The sequence below is a fragment of the Corvus hawaiiensis genome, chromosome 1 (genome assembly GCF_020740725.1).
Source record: "Corvus hawaiiensis isolate bCorHaw1 chromosome 1, bCorHaw1.pri.cur, whole genome shotgun sequence".
Classification (NCBI taxonomy): Eukaryota; Metazoa; Chordata; class Aves; order Passeriformes; family Corvidae; genus Corvus; species Corvus hawaiiensis.
This window is the reverse complement of record NC_063213.1, coordinates 78,400,281-78,419,885: the sequence shown is the minus strand read 5'-3', so window position 1 is coordinate 78,419,885 and position 19,605 is coordinate 78,400,281. Positions and strand designations below refer to the sequence as shown.

Sequence of the window (19,605 nt, the reverse complement as noted above, 5' to 3'; positions counted from 1 at the left end):
ATATATATCACAGGCATGTGTGGACGAACACATTCTAAATTTCATTTTATACAGATGACATTGAAATCATTCTGCTCTAGATTTTACAGAAAACCACATCTCCATTTCTGCAGCTGTTAATGGATCTTCTGACATAAAATTAAGAAAATGGAATCTCCAGAATTAAGTGCCAGAAAAATGGCATACCTTTATTCCAATTCCAGAATATTCTCCATCACTGGATAATAATCAAAGGGCCAGATCTTTGAGATAAGTGGGCAGAGGGGAGAAATAAATTGCAAATACTATTGTGATATGATACCTTTGTCCATAAGAAATAAAAGGAGAACAAAAGCTACGCATTCTCTAGGGAGTTGCTCTTCATTGAAAGTAAGCTAAACTTAGTTTGCTATCAGAAGTCAGCAATCTCAATTTACTGAAGTAAGAGAATGCACGGATCTTATTGTCAGTGTTGGGTGAATGTGTCCATTATCTGCATAAACCCTTTTTGTCCAGGAAATTTACAATACCACTGAAGCATCCAATGGTAGACTGTATATCTTGTGATAAAAAATAGCCCCAGCAAAACAGTGCTTTACAGTGCAGAAAATTCTTAAATGTTCTAAGTGAACTGTTCTCTGAGACTTCAATCTATTTTCATCTCCTGAAATATGTTATGTAAGTTCTGAAAGTGAAGTGTGTCTACATATTAATGCTTGGAAATATGATAATAATGACATGTTCAAACTCATTTTCCATCAAACTAAAAAGAAATTGACAAATATATCCAAAATTCTTTAACCTTCTGGATAAATATTATTATTTTTTAGGGTAAGAAAAAAACAGTACAAGTCTAGAATTCAATACATGGAAACTGACTTTTTGTGAAGAACTTCTGTCATCTTTATTCTGATTTCCCAACAGAAGATGTTTTTAGCCCCATATTGCTCTGGGAATTTTTTAATGGGATATGCAAAAGCAAATATTTCTGATTAGGCAAAAAGTGTAACTTTGTGATATTAGAAAAAGGATTACAAAATTATCTATGACAACATCCTAAAAAAGAAAGTGAGTAGAACACAGTCAACAACAAAATGTATTATGTAGAAGCTGATCTACAATATAAAAGCACAGCCAAAAAAGTACTTGGCTTCTCAGGTTTTAATAGAAATTGTAACAATTTTCTAGGCAGAATAAATTATAAACAACCCTATTTTCATCAAAAGCCCTTCATAAGTACAATTCCCAAACAACAACAACAAAAAATCTTCTCTGGGTTTGCTCTCTAAAGCTGCAGAAAATTATTACAACTTAATGCATTTTCTTTGTACAACAAAGAAATTCTATTACAGCTCTTGTTCTGCCTTGCTTACATAAGCACAGATACTGCATCATTTTGTTGTCTGTCCTCTTGTTCATACTTGTAAGTCTTTACTCTCTCTGAATAGTACTTTTCAGTGTGTAATGAAACTCAAATAGCAACAAAGAATCTCTTGCACTTTAAGAATAATATTCTGTATTTTCCTTTCTTCTTTCCTTTCGAAAGAATATTGTAGCACAAATGGAATCCAGAATGTGATCCAAGGAACTCTTCATTTTGCTGGATGGTATATTTGGTATAGCCCTGTGACTCTCTCCTGACCTACATTTCCCTGGAGGTTTTAAACTCTGCATTATGAGGGTGAATATTCCAAAAATGGAGATTTAATATTGTGGAGATTTTAATTTAGAAAATGCACAAGTTCAGGCCCAGGAGATAAAAGTTTAACTGGTCAGATCTATCATCTGGACTGAGGCTTTAATACCTATTTAGTTCGCTGAAGCCATAGAATATTATTGACCTGAATCATACACACACTGGGATTATATATTGCTGCAATCTATACAGGTAGATAGGGACAAACTACAGAATTGTATGATTGTACAAGCCTTAGATTTCAGTCAAAGTGCATAGATACAAGCATAAATATTTGAACATCCAGTGCACTGCTCTGGAGCATACTGATAATAAATGAGTAGGGGTACATACATGCAAAAGTCTGTTTGGGGTCAAAGAAAACAACTCTGTTGTTTTTGGTTATGAAAACAAGGGAGGAAAATGTCTACTGATATTTTTATGAAATGAAACCTTTTTCCTGAAGAAATAAAAGGAGTGGATGACTAGATTAGAAGGTGACTGCAAGAGGAATATAGTTTTGTAGAGACAGATACAGCTACTACTGACTACCATTTTCTATGTGACATCAAGAACTTGGGTTTATCATTCTGCAAAACATTATCACAAATTATGTTTAGGCAATTTTTGTCAGTTTTTTCTTTAAAAACATAACAAACAAACAAATGAAACCCTCCAAGACTTCCAGCCTTTATAGAATTCAGAAATCCAGATGTAAAAATAGCAGCTGTCTTCTGTTAAGAACATTCAGATTATTTTTAATGCCTGATGCTTGAAAACATGAGTTTTCAAAAGTGTAAACTTGTCACAGACATAAGAAAAGCCTTTTCTGCCCGCCTTCTTTCAGCTATTTCCTAGAATAAAAAGCAACAGAATATCTGTTTCTGAATAGAAATAGATGAGAAATATGATAGTTGTAAGTGCTAGGTAACTGCATATTGTGCATGTACTTCGTAGGTATTTTACTGATATTTTATGTATAGATTGTATCACAAAGGAAAGGTCCCAATAAAGGACAGTGTTTAAGCAATACACTCAAAGTGTCTTTTACCAAGCAAAATCATGACTATGCATTTATTTTTAAGATAAATTTCTTGTTATCATTTGAGTTAAGCAGTCATTTTGTTAATTATATGGCCGGTTTGGAAGTTGCATTACTTGAGTCTCTGTATGTGTGAGAAGTTTTATGCAAGATGCTACAAGAAGTGCATACTTTTGTACTTCCTTAGGTGAAATAAAAACACAATGCACAATAGGCTTTTACCTTAAAAGACACCTTTTTCAGTTCTTTCATCTACTTCCCCCCATAAAATTCAATCTAGGATAATCCAAACACTGATTTCAGCTGTTGATTGCTAAGTCACTGCTCATTGATCTTGGGGAAGTCACAAGAAAGCAGCAAGTGCTTCTATCCAAAGCTGAGTATTTCTATCCAAAGCATGACATTGCTGTATCAAAAGCTTGTTAGAAGTTTGTGCCCTCTTATAAATCTGTGTAGTTAAATAACTTACGTAGTAATGAACACATAATACAGATCCAGCTTTAAATATGTTCAAAACCATAAAAAATCTACTTTGTCACAAACTACAATTTTAGTAGAGCTGTTCAAAAACACTTCTCGATGTAACCATTTTGTGTTGAAACAAACATGCCTGTGTTTGGTCACTGGTTACCCTGTGCTACATAGGACAGCGAGAGTTATTGGTAAGACAGTCCCTAGTACCACGGAGTTCTGCCTATGTCACGGTGAGAAAAGAAGCCTCTCCCAGAATGCTTTGTTCTGTTATGGTAATCTACCCCAGTTCTATTTCCCTGGTTGGCCCATGGACCCTCCACCTCCTTGTTACCTTATATGTTCCATGTCTTAGAGGGTTCTCCCTTCCCTGTTCTCCCCATTGGCCTTTGCCCCTCACACTCCCCCAAAGTTTCGCTATTGGTCCCTGATGCTCCCTCCACTCCTGTACTAAAACCTAGACCCTGCACTGCTCTCAGTCTTTTGCCTCTAAAACCCTTCACAGTGTAGAAGCAATAAACAGCTCCTTTGGACATCTCTGCAAAGACCCTTTCTGCCTCTTTGCTGCTGATCATATTACTGAAGCTATCCATGTGTTTGTGCACACAGGCGTGTGTGAGTCTATGTAGCTGATGCTGCTGAGTGGCTTCGCTTTGGAGACGCCTTTCAGAGATCGCTACACCTTGTGCTCCGGCACAGAAACTACAGAGCCAGAGAGATCGCGAGACCTGTGGTCTTTCGCATGAGATCACAGTCCAATACTAAATGAGTTTGTTGGAAGCGTAGACTAAAATACAAAAATGCATAGTGGTACACCTCCTTCATTTCAGAAACAACAGTCTGGCCTTTGCTATAAAGGTCTATCACAATCTGAGTGGGATGATATATTAATCTGGGAAAGTGCTGGAGTCTCACTTAGGGAATATTTTTAATATATGAATTAGCTGTTCAATTTTTATGGTTATTTATTAATATTGATATATATTTATTGATCTGTTTCGGAAATAGAATATGAAATCCATTAATGTAGTCCAAGCAAATAGCATGATTTTTTTTCTGCTGTAAGTATAGTTAAACATTGGAACAGATTCTTTAGGAAGATTATACAATCTCCTTCCCTGATTGATTTTACAAACAGATAAAAAAGTCTGTAAAGAATTGTTTCAATATCACTTTATGTACCAAATATACCAGTGATGGAGTTAATACATTACAGAAGACTACTCAGAATGCATTCCACAGCAGTACTACAAATATATAACTGTAAAATAAAGCAAATCCCACATGCTTCTACACGGGCATACAAAGAAAACCCCACAACATGTGCATACACAAAACCTCAAGAAGAAAATTTAGACAAACATTTAATGTTTACTCTTATTTTCATCAGGTTGCAAAATGGAGACCACAAGGTAATACTTGACCAAGAGCAAGGCTGATTTAGGTTTGGGTTTTGGAAAGGTTAGACAGTTCTTTCACTCAAGAAATGTTCAGAAACACTTGGTTGGGAGACTCTGAGAGATGTTTTCCTTCTGGGCCTATCTGTTATGAATTTCTGATTGTAATGTTCAGGCACACTTTCTTAGGGATGGCATGAAGCAAAAGACTATCATCCAGGAACCAAAGAAGGACCTGCTCTTGGTGTCACGTCTGTAAAAGTAAGCATGAATTCCAACTTTTATGTCCCTTAGTTTTTTTTCTCCTTTAAGCAATAATTGGCAATAACCTTGACAGTACCCAGTCAGTGCTAGTCTCCTAAAAGTAAGTGAAATTTACATATTTTTCATTAATCCACTTTTCAAAAACATTCCTGAATGTATGAATTATAAATGCTAAAATAAAATGGAATATAAATCCAAAATGAAATATCTGATTATTCATAGTTTACAATATACTGTGTACACATGTCCTTGCTATCCAACAGCTCAGCAATGACATATTACAGTTTTCCCTTTCTATCAGGAAATGCATGGAAATTGTTCTGTTCAATTGAGACATCCCAGACAAAACAGAAGCCCATTTCTTTGAGATTTATGTATTTGATTTACCTTCATTGTTCCTTAGAGAAAAGTTGGGATTCAAAGAAAGCCCTTCATCAAGAGAAAAATGGAATCTTGCACCATTTGCAGAGTTATCTTTGTCAGTAGCAGTGATAGTCTGAATTACCTGAAATAAAAATTAACAGTGACTGTGTTGAAATTTGAACTTGACCCATATAGTACCTGACCTCAGCAGGATGCTCAAGTTTACCTTATTTTAATTTTCTACTTGACTGCTGCTGAATTCAACAGATGAAATGACTGGGTCATTAACTCTATTTCTCTAGTAGGAATTATTTTAGGAACAATACTTCAGAGCCAGGTAAAAGCATCTAAAGTATCTATACTTTCTGATGTTTTGATACAGTCGGGACCCGGTATAGAGATTATCACCATCTGCATTGCATCCTGCTGAGTTCCTGAATTAGTGTTTTAGCTAAATGTCTGTTTTTATGGAGGCAATAGACAAGCTGAACCAGGATGGTCTATGTAAAGTGTCATCTGCTTGCTGTCCTGATAATTAGATGTACTTCAATATTGGTAAGGAAAAATAATTAACTAAAATAGCAGGTATATATTACCATATTTCTGCTTAAAATTCCTGTGAAGGATCAGTTTTAGACTGCCAGAGAACAGAACAGGAAGAACAGCAGCCACTCCTGGCTTTAATTTAGTTTGCCCAAAAAGGAACAGAACTGGATGTAGCAACCATGTATGAGAGAGGTATTTTTGAAAGGTAGGACCTTTGCCTTCGAAAGCCCTGGTGGTTTTTTAAATTTACTTTCAACTAAAATTGATCTAGGCTGTTGGAATGTGGGACCAAACAGTATTTCTACCTCTGCTTTCATTTTCATGCTGAGTCTTGAAACTCAAGTGCTAAAGTGGAATCCAATAAAAGTTGTTCTTGTGATATAGGCAGTGAAGCCCACACAGACTGCTGCGCAGACCTGATAGATATCCTGAGGGAAGCATAAAAGGGGGAGGAAAAATGCTCTTTTCATAAGAATTTTTTCTGTTCAGTGTTCAGCTATACTCTGTCTGGACTGAACCTGAAACAGAAACAGTGCAGACTCTGGTGGTTTGGTCTGTTTTAAAACTGAAAGACACCACACAATTCTCTACCTCCATTCACCTAAGAGAAGAAAAACAAATATATTTTTAAACCATGTTCTGCTTTGGGCTGGGGTTGAGTCAATTTTCTTCACAGTAGCTGGTATGGGGCTGTGGTTTTGATTTGTGCTGGAAAAGTTTTTGGTAACAGAGAGATGTTTCTGTCATTGCTGAGCAGGGCTTGAACAGCATCAAGGTCTTTTCTGTTTCGTGTACCGCCCCGCCAGCGAGGGGGTGTGGGTGCAGGGAAAGTTGTGAGGGGACACAGCCAGGACAGCTGATCCCAATTGACCAAAATTTTCCATACTGTATGATGTCATGCACACTTATGAAGCCGGGGGAAGAAGAATGGAGGAGGGGATGTTTGGAGTGATGGTGTTTGTCTTCCAAAGTCAACATTGCTACATGTGATGTTGCCCTGCTCTCCTGGAGATGGCTGAACACCTGCCTGCCTGTAAGAAGTGGTGTTTTCCTTGCTTTTCTTTGCTTGCATGTGCAGCTTTGGCAATACTATTAGACTGTCATTATCTCAACCCACAAGTTATCTCACTTTTACTTTCCTGATTCTCTTCCCCATCCCACTGGTGGGGGAGTGAGCGAGTGGCTGCGTGGGGAAGAGTTGCCAACTGGGGTTAAGCCATGACGTCTCAATAGGGTATAATGCTTATTCCACGTACTATACACAATAAAGTATGTTGCACTGACTATACACATCTGAGACAATTATCAATACTTACGATGGTTGCCAAGAATATTTTACAAGTTTGCCTTAATACTTTTTTGCTGAAGTGGAGCAGAGTAAGGTCAATCTGAAACAATCTGAAATATCTATAATCATGCATATGACTTTTACCAAAGTCATGGCAATATTGGTTGAAAATTTTGGCAAAAGCTAATTTCTCACCACTGAATTTTGAAAAGGTGGCACAACTGTTAGTGAAACAACCATGTAAAACCAGAAATATAAGATTTTCTTAGCTATATATGTTTAATTCATAGTGTTGAAATGGTATGTGACACAGCAAGACAAAGAAAAGGGTGATAGAATATGTTCAAAAGAATCAATTTCTGTTATTATTCAAATACTAAAAATACTGTTAAATACCATACACATCTGTAAAAACTTCAGATAAGAAAAATATGTTATTTTGTTAAATATTTATTTGTAAGTCCTGAGTGGTGTTTCTCAGTGAAATATAAGTCAATTTGCCGTGCAGCTTCAGCTTTTATTTGACAGCCTTGTGGATAAATTTTCATCCTGTTGCCCTGTGCTACATAAAACATTCAGTGACATTTTACAGAATGCTGCTTCAAGAGCATGCCATTTTGCAACAAAAATACCTTTGATCAAGGCCTCAGTGACATGACTAGTATAAAAATTATTTGGTTTTAAGACTAACTTTATAACTCAAAATATACTGTCTATATTCCCTGATTTCACACACAGAAATTCAAGTATTCCCTGAACTCATGAATGTATGTAAAAAGTATAGCACCACATGGTACAGAAGTTACGTTTTTTCACATAGAAAATAAACATTGTATGTTTACTAGGACAGGTCAAAGCATTTTCAGGGATCTGTTTTTAAACAGAAAGTTCACGCACTTTCAGAAAAGATTTCTAAGACATTCATTCAGTGGTGAGAAACAAGAGTATGTGTCACCTTGACACCCAAATGTACTATTAACCCTTTTCTAATTAATTGACCAAGTACTTAATAGCCTATTAGTAGACATTAAAATGTACCTTGCAAAGCCTGATTAAAATAAAAATGTAGACACATAACCTCAGCTTCAGTAAAGCCCAGTTGACAACACTGATAGGATGAAACTGAAGGGTCATGCTATTCTTTTAAAGGTGAGACATGACGAGAAAAGAGAATTTCAAGAACTGAGGAGAACTAATTGAAGAGGACAGAGAGCAGGTGCTAAATTCTACTCAGAATCTTTTTAGAACTGAATCAATAAACAAGCAAATATACACATGACAAACACATAGTAGAGGCATTCCTTGCCAGCTAACATTGATTTCTTTTGTGGAAGATGGCAAAATGTCATTTTCCTACATTGGCTAAAATTGGCAGTCATTTACAAAATCAGTATATGTCGAGTAGTCAGTATCCTCCAAGTCTGAATGTCATCTAAGATCAAATCACAGCTACTTTATCTACTTTAATGTATAATATCAACCAGGCTTCACTTGGAATCTATTGTAGATACTTAGTCTATCTTCTCAACTATATGATTACTAAGTGACTAAAGCTGTCACTTCAGCATGGAAATTATCGTCTCCTCACAAGCATTTTCTTTTTGACATGCCTTAGGGTTGGTCATTTAAGCTTAAGGCTTAAGCATTAAGCACTTGAAGCTTTTTTTTCTTTTTTTTTTTAATGCAAAAGGTAGAGCAGTGGAGGGAGAAAGAAGCAGGAGATAAGGCTCTGCAATTAGATGATACTGTGATTTCACTCCATAGAAGGATCTTCTGATAACAAACAAGCAATAACAAAAAGACTTCCAATGGCAATCTACTGGTTAGTTTATCTCACACATAATAATTTCAAAATAGATGTGCTGAGGAAAGAAATAATTAATGTTAAGGACAGTGCAACCAGGAAGCCCAAGTCAAGCAGATGTCCCCAGCAGTACAGAATTTGTTCTGTAGAGATAAATATTATGAAACATTCTCACAGGATGATGGATAACTCAAAGTTATACTGTCTTTTTAGTGATTCAGAACCACCTAGTTAGGAACACTTTTTAGCATATAGAACACTTGTGGTGTTCTGCAATGTTTATTTGCCCCTCCCTAATATTTGTTGAACACCATCTTACTTTTTTCTTTCCTTAGACTAGATGGTAACATCTGAGAAAAAGACACGTACTTTCTTGCTTTGTTTTGGATTTTGTTTAGTGTTACATTTTTTCTAAAACCTTGTTGTGAAATACAAATAAAAAAATCTCATTGCAAATATGTACAGGAGTCCCGTTAGTTGAAGAATACAGTATCAAGCTGGTCCAGCCTTTGGTGTTAAACCACTGCTTGTAGAGTCCCTCATGGTAGCACTTATCTTGGGTGTTAAATTGCAGCATTGCCACGGTCAGGAGTCATTCAGACTTGCAACAGTAGCTCAGGGGAAAATACAAGGCTGACCCAAATAGTGAGCCAATGCTATTGTATCCCTTAAAGATCTCACCTGTAAATTATCATTTGTAAGACTACAACTGGAGAATTAAAACTTTGCTGTGAAACATTAGCTACCCACAAGGAACATTTCTGAGATATTTTAAGCAAAGAACATTTCTGAGATAGCTTCACTGCCTGCTTTACTTTATTATTGGCTATATAAAATGAACATTTATTGCTAAATTATGTAATTTAAAAATATAAGAAAAAGTTGAAAGCAATTGCAATTAATGCTTAAAAGAGGGTTTTTTTACATTAGTTTTTAGAAAATTCTAATTCTTCTATATCTGCCTTTATTTGAGGTTTTCAGAACATTATTTTTACTTTAATAATCATTTAATAAGAGATATCAAGTTTCACTGCATACCTGCATCTTGATCTTGATTCTATCTCAAGGAGAATAGAGAGGGATTGGAGAAAGTTTAAAGGAATAAAAGATGAATGATCAAAAGTCTAGAAGGGCTTTATCATGGATTGCCCCAGTTAAGTAGGACTGACTCATTCTGTATAAGATACAGCTAAGGGACAATGTGCTAGAGTTTTATGCATGTCACAGCGATAATAAATAGGGATCAGCTGCACTCCGTCTTTATCTCCCAAGAGAACTGGTAAATATAAATTGAAGACAGTATGGAAAGATTAAAAAAAAAAAAAATAGTTAGGTCTTCTTGAAGGATGCAATTGAACTGCAAAATGCCTTGGTGCATGAGGTAGCAGATATCAAAAATTTATGTTTTTTATAGGAAAAGTTAGACAGGTTCATATGAGATGGTTATTAAAGGATTATTGAAAATACACAAACCACATTTGGATCAGGAAATGACCTGCAAACAATCTGAAGTATTTGTGGTAATTGTCATACACACTTGCCATGTTCTTATACTGTCCTTTAGGTGCCAGCTTTTGGCTACTGTTAGAGTGAAGACAACTTTGATCAGGCTACAGTCAGACGAAGTATGGCATTTTTATAGTCTCAGCTCTAAAATATAAATATATTACTATGCATTTGTGTACACTGCTTTCAAGGATTTGATGAAAATAATGTTATTACTAGTAATATATTCCTCAGGAAAGATATGAGCTCATAATTGAAACATACAACCTGTGCAATAATGAAAAACAAGCATAGTGTGGGTAAAAACTCAATCTATGCAGAAAAGCAAAAGCACTTGTTAAAATTGTCAAACCCTGGACTGCAATGAAGTGCATCAATCAGAGGAGCAGCAGCTGGAATATGATTCAGCTATTCAGTCTCAGTTCTGGCCCTTCCCATGCTCATAGTTGTGAAAAACCCATTCAAGATCTTTCATGTAATGACCCTGCATAGACAGGGCAACCAACATGCAAAGAGCGAGGATGTGAGCCATGCTCACCAGCCATTTCAGTGAGCTGCATTTGAAACATTGCTACTATGTGGCACTCATATGAGAGATGTTAAATCTGCTTCATTCACTTTGTTCAGCATAGTGGCTTGTCAAATTCTATCCCTTATCTGGCAGGATTAAAATTTTACCTGTCTTTACAGAAGATAGTTTGAGTATTTTTTTTGCAGCAGCAAGAAAGAGATATTGAACAAATGCCACAATTTTCTCGCTTCTGTCTAATACAATTAAAATTTCAATCAAATGCAAAATGCTAACATGAAATCAGAAAGAATTATGACATGTTCCAAACTTCTGACATATGTATCATTAAAAAAAGTAATTGTTATCACTGGGAGAAATATAGTGCGAGAGTTACCTGACCAGGCTTTGTGTTTTCACAGACGATGATATCATAATCTCTGGCAAGCTCTGGAGGATTGTCATTGACATCCAGGATTCTAACACCAACTGGAACGTGGCTCACTAGCCTAGGATTGTCTGCAAAACACACAGGATGTTATGAAGCCTTTTGAAATACTCAATATTGAATGTCATCCTCAATTTAAAAGTGGTTTATTAACACAATAACTAGATGAAAACTGGATGCAGTTACAGAAATTTAGGTAACAACATACTAAAAGATGTTTGTTGTGGTTCATTAACTGTTTTGAAAAAATAGCAATTAAAAAGAGTGGGAAGTATTTTGTGAGTCTCAAGTCGCTTATATCAAAGAGAAGTTATTCTGGAAATGAAGTGGGAGGAAGCTGCTAGACTTACATGTTACACTGTATGCTAGGAAATGATTAATTGCTTGGTAATGAATGTTAAAGTGTCATTAGCATATTGAATTAAATCTAATACAAAAAAATATTAAAGCATTTTTCTTTTTCACAGTTCCTTAAAGGGTTTAGAAAATAAAATGCAACTATAATAATAAAATATGAATGCATAAGTACATATAAACCTTTCCCAAGCTTGAGTTCAGGTTTCTCACAAGTTACTATGGTATTTCACATAGTAATTAGTGAGTGTGGTTTAGGAGAAGAAAAGAAAGTTTAGCAGAAGTGAGTCTGGCTTTTGCAGGAAGAAAACAATGTTTAAGTAACAATGCCTTAGGCTGTGATCTGTACGTTCATGAGAGCTCACCCTCAGAAAGATTACAGTCTCAAAAATGCAAGAGAAATTGAATCCTTTCAACAAGAATACACTTTCCATGATAAAATGAAAAAAAAAACCAAACCAATTCTTTTCGATCCATAACACTCTTGTTCTTACTTCTAAGTAGTAATGTAATTTTATTTTGTTGAGAGAATTATGTATTTCAACTTTTTATAATTAACTAATATATGGCTTCTGGAGTTCATACCAGTATCAATCAGTTAGATGACAAACTTTATCTTATGTTCACCAACTAAATGAGACTATCAGTAGAAGACATTAAAGTCAATGTTTCAAATACAATGAAATGGAAGAACGGGGTATTACAGATTGACATTTTAAAAGTTCATGTCCCTGTGTGTGTTCATGAGAAGAAAAGAAAAATAAAAAAAAAAAGGAGAGAAACATTAGTAGTCCAAACTTCATTCACCATGGTTATTTTTTTCGTAATGAATCTTTACCATGTTTCTGTTAAAAAGGGTCATTTTTAAAATGCCTTATACTCATCACACCTTTAATGATCTCTGTTCAGAATTCTGGAAAACATTGATTAGACACATACTTGGCTTTAAAGCTACCAGTGATGTACACTCATGATGAAAGAATATTTGAAAATGTTGGACTTAATTCAGCAAATGGAGAGACCTCTCCTTCTTGGTTTTCACATGGGATACTAGCCAAAGCATCCAGGTCTTAGAAGTTCCCTCAGATTTTTCACATTTTCTTTTTAACTAATATGTATATGTTCAGATGATGATTTTAATTCACTTTTGGAACTTAGTCAACCATCCCCATAAAATGTGAATAGAAAGGAGACAAAAAAGTCAAGAGAAAAGGAAGAATTAACTAAGAGAGGAATGCTATTCCCAACTACCATTAGCATTAGAAGTTAAAAGAACATTCTCAGAAGACATTTATAGACTTGAAAATTCCATTTTCTTGCTGAAATTTTCCCTGACAGTTGTTATTTTCAGCTTTATGCTGAACCTGTGAATATCTTTGTAACAGGTGAACTAAGGGACTAAACTGGACTATCTTAGCTGTGTTTAAGCAAGACTGAGGCTTTCTACTGCTATTTCTATTCCACACCTTTAGTGGAAAACTTTGAGGAAAGTTAAAATGCTAGGGATATATGAAGTGAAGGTAAGGAAGAATGACACTTGACTTCCACTAAGAATTTGGGAGAAGGGAACCATTATCTACCTTTGCTGTTATTTCTGAAGGAAGCAATCTTCTCTCCAGGAGAACACTTGCAGTATGAGTATTAATACAAAAAGATGTTTGTTCCTTTCCTGGATGTAGGTCAACAGATTGTGTAGAACACCACAAGCAGTAGAGATTTAAAATTTCTTACTGCTCACTTAAATATAGCTTGCAACTCATTTAGGTAACTTCCTCTGTCAACATAATCAGACAATTAAATTACAAAAATCCTCTAATTACAATTACAGAACATGATATCTATGGCTCAAAGAAACTTCTGTTTTAAGGCTTTGTTGGGGAGGTTCTTGAATATAATTTGTGAGGTATGTGAACTAGAAAGTGGTATAAATGAAAGCAAGGACAATGCACATGAAGAGAGAGTACATAAATCATAGCAAGGAGCTGGAAGGCAGAGATCACTGTAAAGAGTTAATGACAAATAAATCCATTTGGGAGGGGATTCATAAATGATAATGAAGAATTTGAAAATCTTAATACTATAGAAAACCTGGAAGAGCTTTAGCAAGAAGGCAACAGAAGTTGTGATTATCAGATAATCACAGGATCACTGAAAAATCTTAGTTGAAAGGAGGTCACTGGTCCAGTTTCCAGCTCAAAGCAGGGTCATCTTCAAAGGTATAAGGGGGTATAATATATCTAAGAGGAAGGGAACGAAAAAGCAGGGAGAGCACAGGGCAGAGGATACCACAGATAAAGGACTGCTCTGTAGGCCTGGCATGTTTGGAATAGTTACTGGGGAAGGAAAAATCAAACTTTTTAGTCCAGTGCATGACAAAAAGAGTTAAATACTTTTGTTTCAGTACAGTGTTGCAGACCTCTTTGCCCCACCTTGAATGTGTCCTCTTGTATGCCTCCTGTCACTACTACCCAGAGCACTCTTACTCGAGTAAGTTAGATTTGCAGTAGTTTTACATAGAGGGTTTATGGCGATTCAGTAAAGTTACCTTTATTTCTTTTGCAGCTGTTTTGCAGTACAAAGAATTTATAAATACCTCATCAGTTTGAAAGTGCTCTTTACGCACACAGTAATATTAGTAACTCTCTGGAAGCAGGTACCTCATGGGATCACTGACATTTGCAGGAAAATTTCCATACTGACAGGCTACTCACTAAAAAATGCTAATAGGTACAGTATTAACACCACTTACCAAAACAGTCTTGAAGAGTGTGCATACAACATAGATTTGCATGCAAGGCGACAGAACAGTTTATAATGGGGGAAGAGAATGTGAAGGAATTGAAGGAAATACAAGGTTTTTCCTTTTTTTAAGTTTTGATTTTGAGAACTAACATAAACTCCTATCTTTTTCAAGAATACAATTCACCTGCAATCTCCAAACCAATCTAATAATTGGCACTTTTAATTGTACATTTTTCTTAATTAGACAAATTTCTTGCAGGAGTTTGGCAGATTTCCAGTTTTAAGATAATCAGTGCTGACATACATTTCAGGCCTGCACATTACAAAATATTCTGTGTCCTATTAGCATTGTGCCTCAAGAGCAGATTTTTCAAAGTGAATGCTCTGTTTTAAGGGGTAACGGAAGCAGAAACATTGCTCTGATTCACCTATGCTAGGGACTTGCTTTCTTATGCTTGAGACTTTTCCCAGAATAAACAGCTCTTTTTCCAGAATACTAAACATCTGTAAAGTGAATCAATTTCATTACCAGATCCTCTATTGGCAAGTCCACTATAAATTTACAGAAGGCCCAATTAACAGCCAATGTGAAGCCTTGAGTCTTCTCTTTGACTAGTTTCTGGGGGCAAACTTTAAAACCCGCACTTAAGAAGAAAGATTTTTTAATGCAGTTACTGATGTCTGAGACTTCCTTTTCACAATAACAAAATTCCCAAAGGCTTTATGAAAATAAATTCTACTTGCATGACTTTCAGAATTGAAGTCCTGACATCAACAATCTTTTGTGGGTTTGTTTATTTGCTTTTTCTTGTTTTATTTTCTTGGTTTTTTTCAACTTTTTTTTTTAAGTTAGACTGGTACCTAACTGTAGATTCTTTCATAACTGTTTTACTGTATATGCCCATTTTGACATCTTTTCAAGACCTTAGAATGCAAACCAATACTTAGGAAATTCAACTAGCTCTCTACACCATTATTTTTAAAGAGAAGTACAAAGCACTCATCACACTTCTCTAATAAAGATTAGTTTTAACATATTAGAAGAATAAACATAGATCTAGGAAGAATAAAATATACCACTGAAACAAAGCTAAAGTGACAAAAGAATGTCCAATATGCAAATGAGAGTGGCACTATTCATAAAATACTGGGTTTAATTCAGGATGGTGTATATGTGATAAACTAAATTTTCTGGCAAGGAGAAAATTATGCAGGATCTAGGAATGTGTAATGTTCCAGTCTGTTTTTTTCTAAGGAAGTGGGTATCTCTAAATAATGTTATCTGAATTTGGATAGCTAATGTTTTATTTTTTTCTTGTAGCAAAATTTAACTTTTCACTGATGAACACAAAGCTGAAGGTGCTGCTCAGTTCTCTTGGATCACAGTAGCAGTGATAGCAGCAGCAGCTATAGAAGCAATAGTAATAATCATAGCATTGCACTAGACCAAAAACATTTAGAGCTTTCAAGCTGGAAACTCCCTCTTGCCTTAATGCAAGCAAAATTCTCACAGACAATGTTGGTGTTGACTGCCTGATTAGAACAGGGCACCAGAAAATATACCAGTTCTGTGGCTGGAAATGCCCTTTTTGAAATTTCTGTCACAAAGCTTCCCATGGGGAAAAAAATGCCATATGATTCCAAGTTCTATCCTTTCTCTGGGCCCCACCTTGGGAGCTAAGAAGAGCTGTACCCTACCCCATTTTCAGATTATAATGTAGGAGTACCTTCATCATAGCTTTTCCCAAAGAAACAGGAGAAGAAAATCCAGCATGCCTAGAAGCCAATGACTAAACCAATATAAATAGGGAATAAGCATTGAAATTGGAATTAGAAGCATCATTTCTTGAATAGGATGGAGACCTTACTGCCTTTCAACAACTGTTGGATTTTTTAAATACCTTTTTTGTAGGCTTTCCTTATTGCATTGATAAGTACATTTAAAAGAACAGTAGATGCTGCTACATATGATTTTTGAACACTTACAGGAACTGTTATTCCACCACATCTCTGGGCAGCTTGTTCCAGTGCCTGACCACTCTGTCAATGAAGAAAATTTTCCTAATATCAAGATAAAATGTCCCCTGGTAAAACTTTAAACTGTTTCCTCTTGTCCTCTCACTTGGTACTAGGTAGAAGAGGCCAACCCCCACCTTGCTGCAACCTCCTCTCAGGTGGTGGTAGAGAGCAATAATGTCTTCCCTGAGCCTCCTTTTTTCCAGGCTAAATGGTTGGATTCAATGATCCTAGAAATCTTTTCCAACCTTAATGATTCTATGATGCTATAAATTCGTATTTTTGTGATGCATTAGTAGGCAGCTTGCCAAGGCTTAAAGTAAACTGTGTATCATTGGTAAGTTTGGACAGGGTACCAGTACTGCGTCCAGCTCTCACCAGTAAAAAGATACCAGATATCCAGGTCATCACTACACCATGACCAATAGAGTCTCAAAATTCAGATCCTGTAGTTTTGTTTTTACAATCTACTTTAATCTGTTTTAGATTTAGGGAAAAAAAATTGTCAGAATCTGTTTCTTGGAAAAATAAAGTAAATGTTACCAATACCAAAACTCTTTCTGAAACTGAGCTAGCAGGCAGAATGCAAGCGAGGTCAAAGATGAAGAATGAACATGATTTTTTCCTCAGTGAAGGCAGGGTTTATGATAACAATTTTATTTCTGTTACTGTAATGTACCTATAGAGATAATAATAGATATAGCAAAACAATACAAAAAAAATATTTCCTTCTAATGATATTTAAAAAAAAAATTAGTGAATTTCATTGTTTAAGTCTATTCTCTATTGATACACAAATCATTACATTTGAAGAAAAAACTGAGACTGAAAATCACTATGAGGACATTTTTTATTTATTGTAAGAAAAAATTCAAAGAAAAACTGAGACATGAATCTAGCAGCAAACTCACTGGTATTAAACAATCATCCTGCTGTCCACCAGATACAAAATGCTAGGAGATTATAAAACTGCAACAGCATTTTGTTCTGATTTAGATTACTTTCTTAAGGATATTGTAAAGGAAACATTTTTTAAAAAATAATTATTTGACACAAACTATTAGAGTTATTCTTGGTTATGTGGAAAAATTTAAAATGAGAAAATAAATTGTCACAACATCTTGTTCTTTTGTTTTCATGCTCTCTGCCAGGATACTATTCCTCTAAAGACTTATTTCTTTCAGGCAATGCATATATTTCTTTCATGTGTTTCAAAATAAATGGAAATGAATTGTTTATTTTTGTCTTTTCATTTCACTTTTTATAAAATAAATCAGCATGCCTCTTAATAGCATTAGCAGAAATACTATGTATACTTTATACCTCCCCTCTAGCTTCAGTTATCCTTCTCCATATGACAGCCTCATGTAGTGCTATCAGGAGTAATATATTTTAATATTCTACCAAAATCTTAATAATATCTTTTCTGCAACCATAAAATGTGAAAAAGAACTGTCAAATTCTTCTCAAAACTTGCTGTTTAATGACAGTAATATGAGTAGCAATATCCCTGTGATTCCAAAGAACAGATATAACCACACCTCACTATAACAATACACTTTATCTCTTTATTTGATGTAATTATAGGACTTTCTTTTTTCAACGTCTCAAGGGGTTTTATATTTCACTGCTGGAAATTATTATTTGTCTCTGTGAATCCTGTTTTCCTCTGAATTATGTAACTGTATCTTTCTGTTATTGTTTTTACCAAGACACATTAAAAAACTACTCATGTTATAATTAGAAAAGGCATTTTAATGTTTTGTATTGTAATTCTTGTAAAATAAATGTTCCAAACTTTTATTCTTTTGAGCTATCCTGCTTTTTCACATATTTTAATTCTGAACAGGGTTTGTTGTCACTCTATTAAAACATGTCTGAAAGTTATTTCTTTGAGTAGTTTTTTGCAATGACAGGATTTTCAAGGTGTCCTTTCCATAGCACATAGGGTATTGCATATTTTCTCAATGAAGTACTGCTCTAACCCAACACTTCAGTATTTTTTCCCCTGAAGTTCATATAAGGAATATGCATAGCAAATAAAATACAGAAGACATATAAACAAAGACAAATATATTTGCTTGGTTGGGGTTTTTTTTTCCAATATCTGATTTTGTCTAATACCTTGGAGATTTCTGGGGTTTTTTTCTGTAAAGTCAACTGAATAATGATGTCTCTTCAGTATTTTGATTTCTAATCTGTTACAGTATCAAAGCTCTGTATATACAGTATCCATCATGTGGTGGTTTTTTGCTGTCTCTTTATAGGTTTTCATTAAGTCTGGGGGATCTGACAGAACCTGGCAGGAACATCATTATTTCAAGTCTCCTGTTCTATACAGCCTTGCCACAGCTTTACAAATTAGGAACTCTGTATTGACCCTTCAAACACAAGTTTTTGCACCCATCATATTGAAGTTTTCCTTTAAGCAAATAGTGGAAAATTGCCTGATTTTCCATTTTCAAACAATTGCAGAGCATTTTGGAGACACTCAGAAGCACCACAACTCCATCGCCAAACTGTTGAGGATCTATCTAGTTAACCCAGCAATCCATTCTACACACTGATATGATAACCAGCTGGGTAAGAGAAATATGCAGAAATTTCGCAGTAGAAAGTACCTTTAAAATCTTTGAAATATAAGTGCTTATCTTGCTTTCAAAAAGTCACATTTCTAATTAGAAGTACAGTTATTATCCATCTAAATGTTGAATATTTTATGAACTCCAGTAATCTTTTGATGTTAACATCCTCTGAAAAACATATCTAGAAGCTGGTTTTCTCTGTTTTCTTCTTTCATTTTCTTCTCCACACTCAAAACACAGTTCCCAGTATAAAAAAATCACAGAATCATTGATTTTGAAGGTGACTCCATAGATCTGCAAGTCCAACTTCTCTGCTCAAAGCTGGATCTACTAGGGTGCATTAGTCTGGGCCATGTCCAGTTGAGTTCTGAATAGCTACAAGAAAGAGAATCCACAACCTCTCAATGTGACCTGTCCCAATTTTTGATCAATCCCACAGTAAAACCATTTTTCTTATTTGGTTTAAATGGAATTTTCTGTGTTTCAATTTGTACACATTGCCTCCTGGATAGTACTCAGATGAGTCTTTCCTCATGTTGGTCATCTTTAGTCACCTTTTACACTCCCCCTAACAGTTATTTAAACACACTGATAAGCTCCTTATAAGCCTTCACATC

General features: G+C 35.2%; 1 protein-coding gene across 12 annotated transcripts in view; it reads right to left on the bottom strand.

Moving 5' to 3' along the window:
- CDH18 (cadherin 18) overlaps positions 1 to 19,605 on the bottom strand; it is a 522,886-nt gene that overhangs the window by 12,750 nt on the left and 490,531 nt on the right. For 11 of the 12 annotated variants that reach the window (XM_048311338.1, XM_048311426.1, XM_048311373.1 and 8 more), the window contains 2 exons: positions 11,241 to 11,362; positions 5,216 to 5,333 (listed from right to left, as the gene is read on the bottom strand). In XM_048311338.1, the coding sequence (XP_048167295.1) occupies positions 5,216 to 5,333; positions 11,241 to 11,362 (240 nt within the window). Of the gene's footprint in view, positions 1 to 4,151; positions 4,818 to 5,215; positions 5,334 to 11,240; positions 11,363 to 19,605 lie in introns of those variants that run through there. The other variant, XM_048311436.1, reaches the window with a different exon arrangement.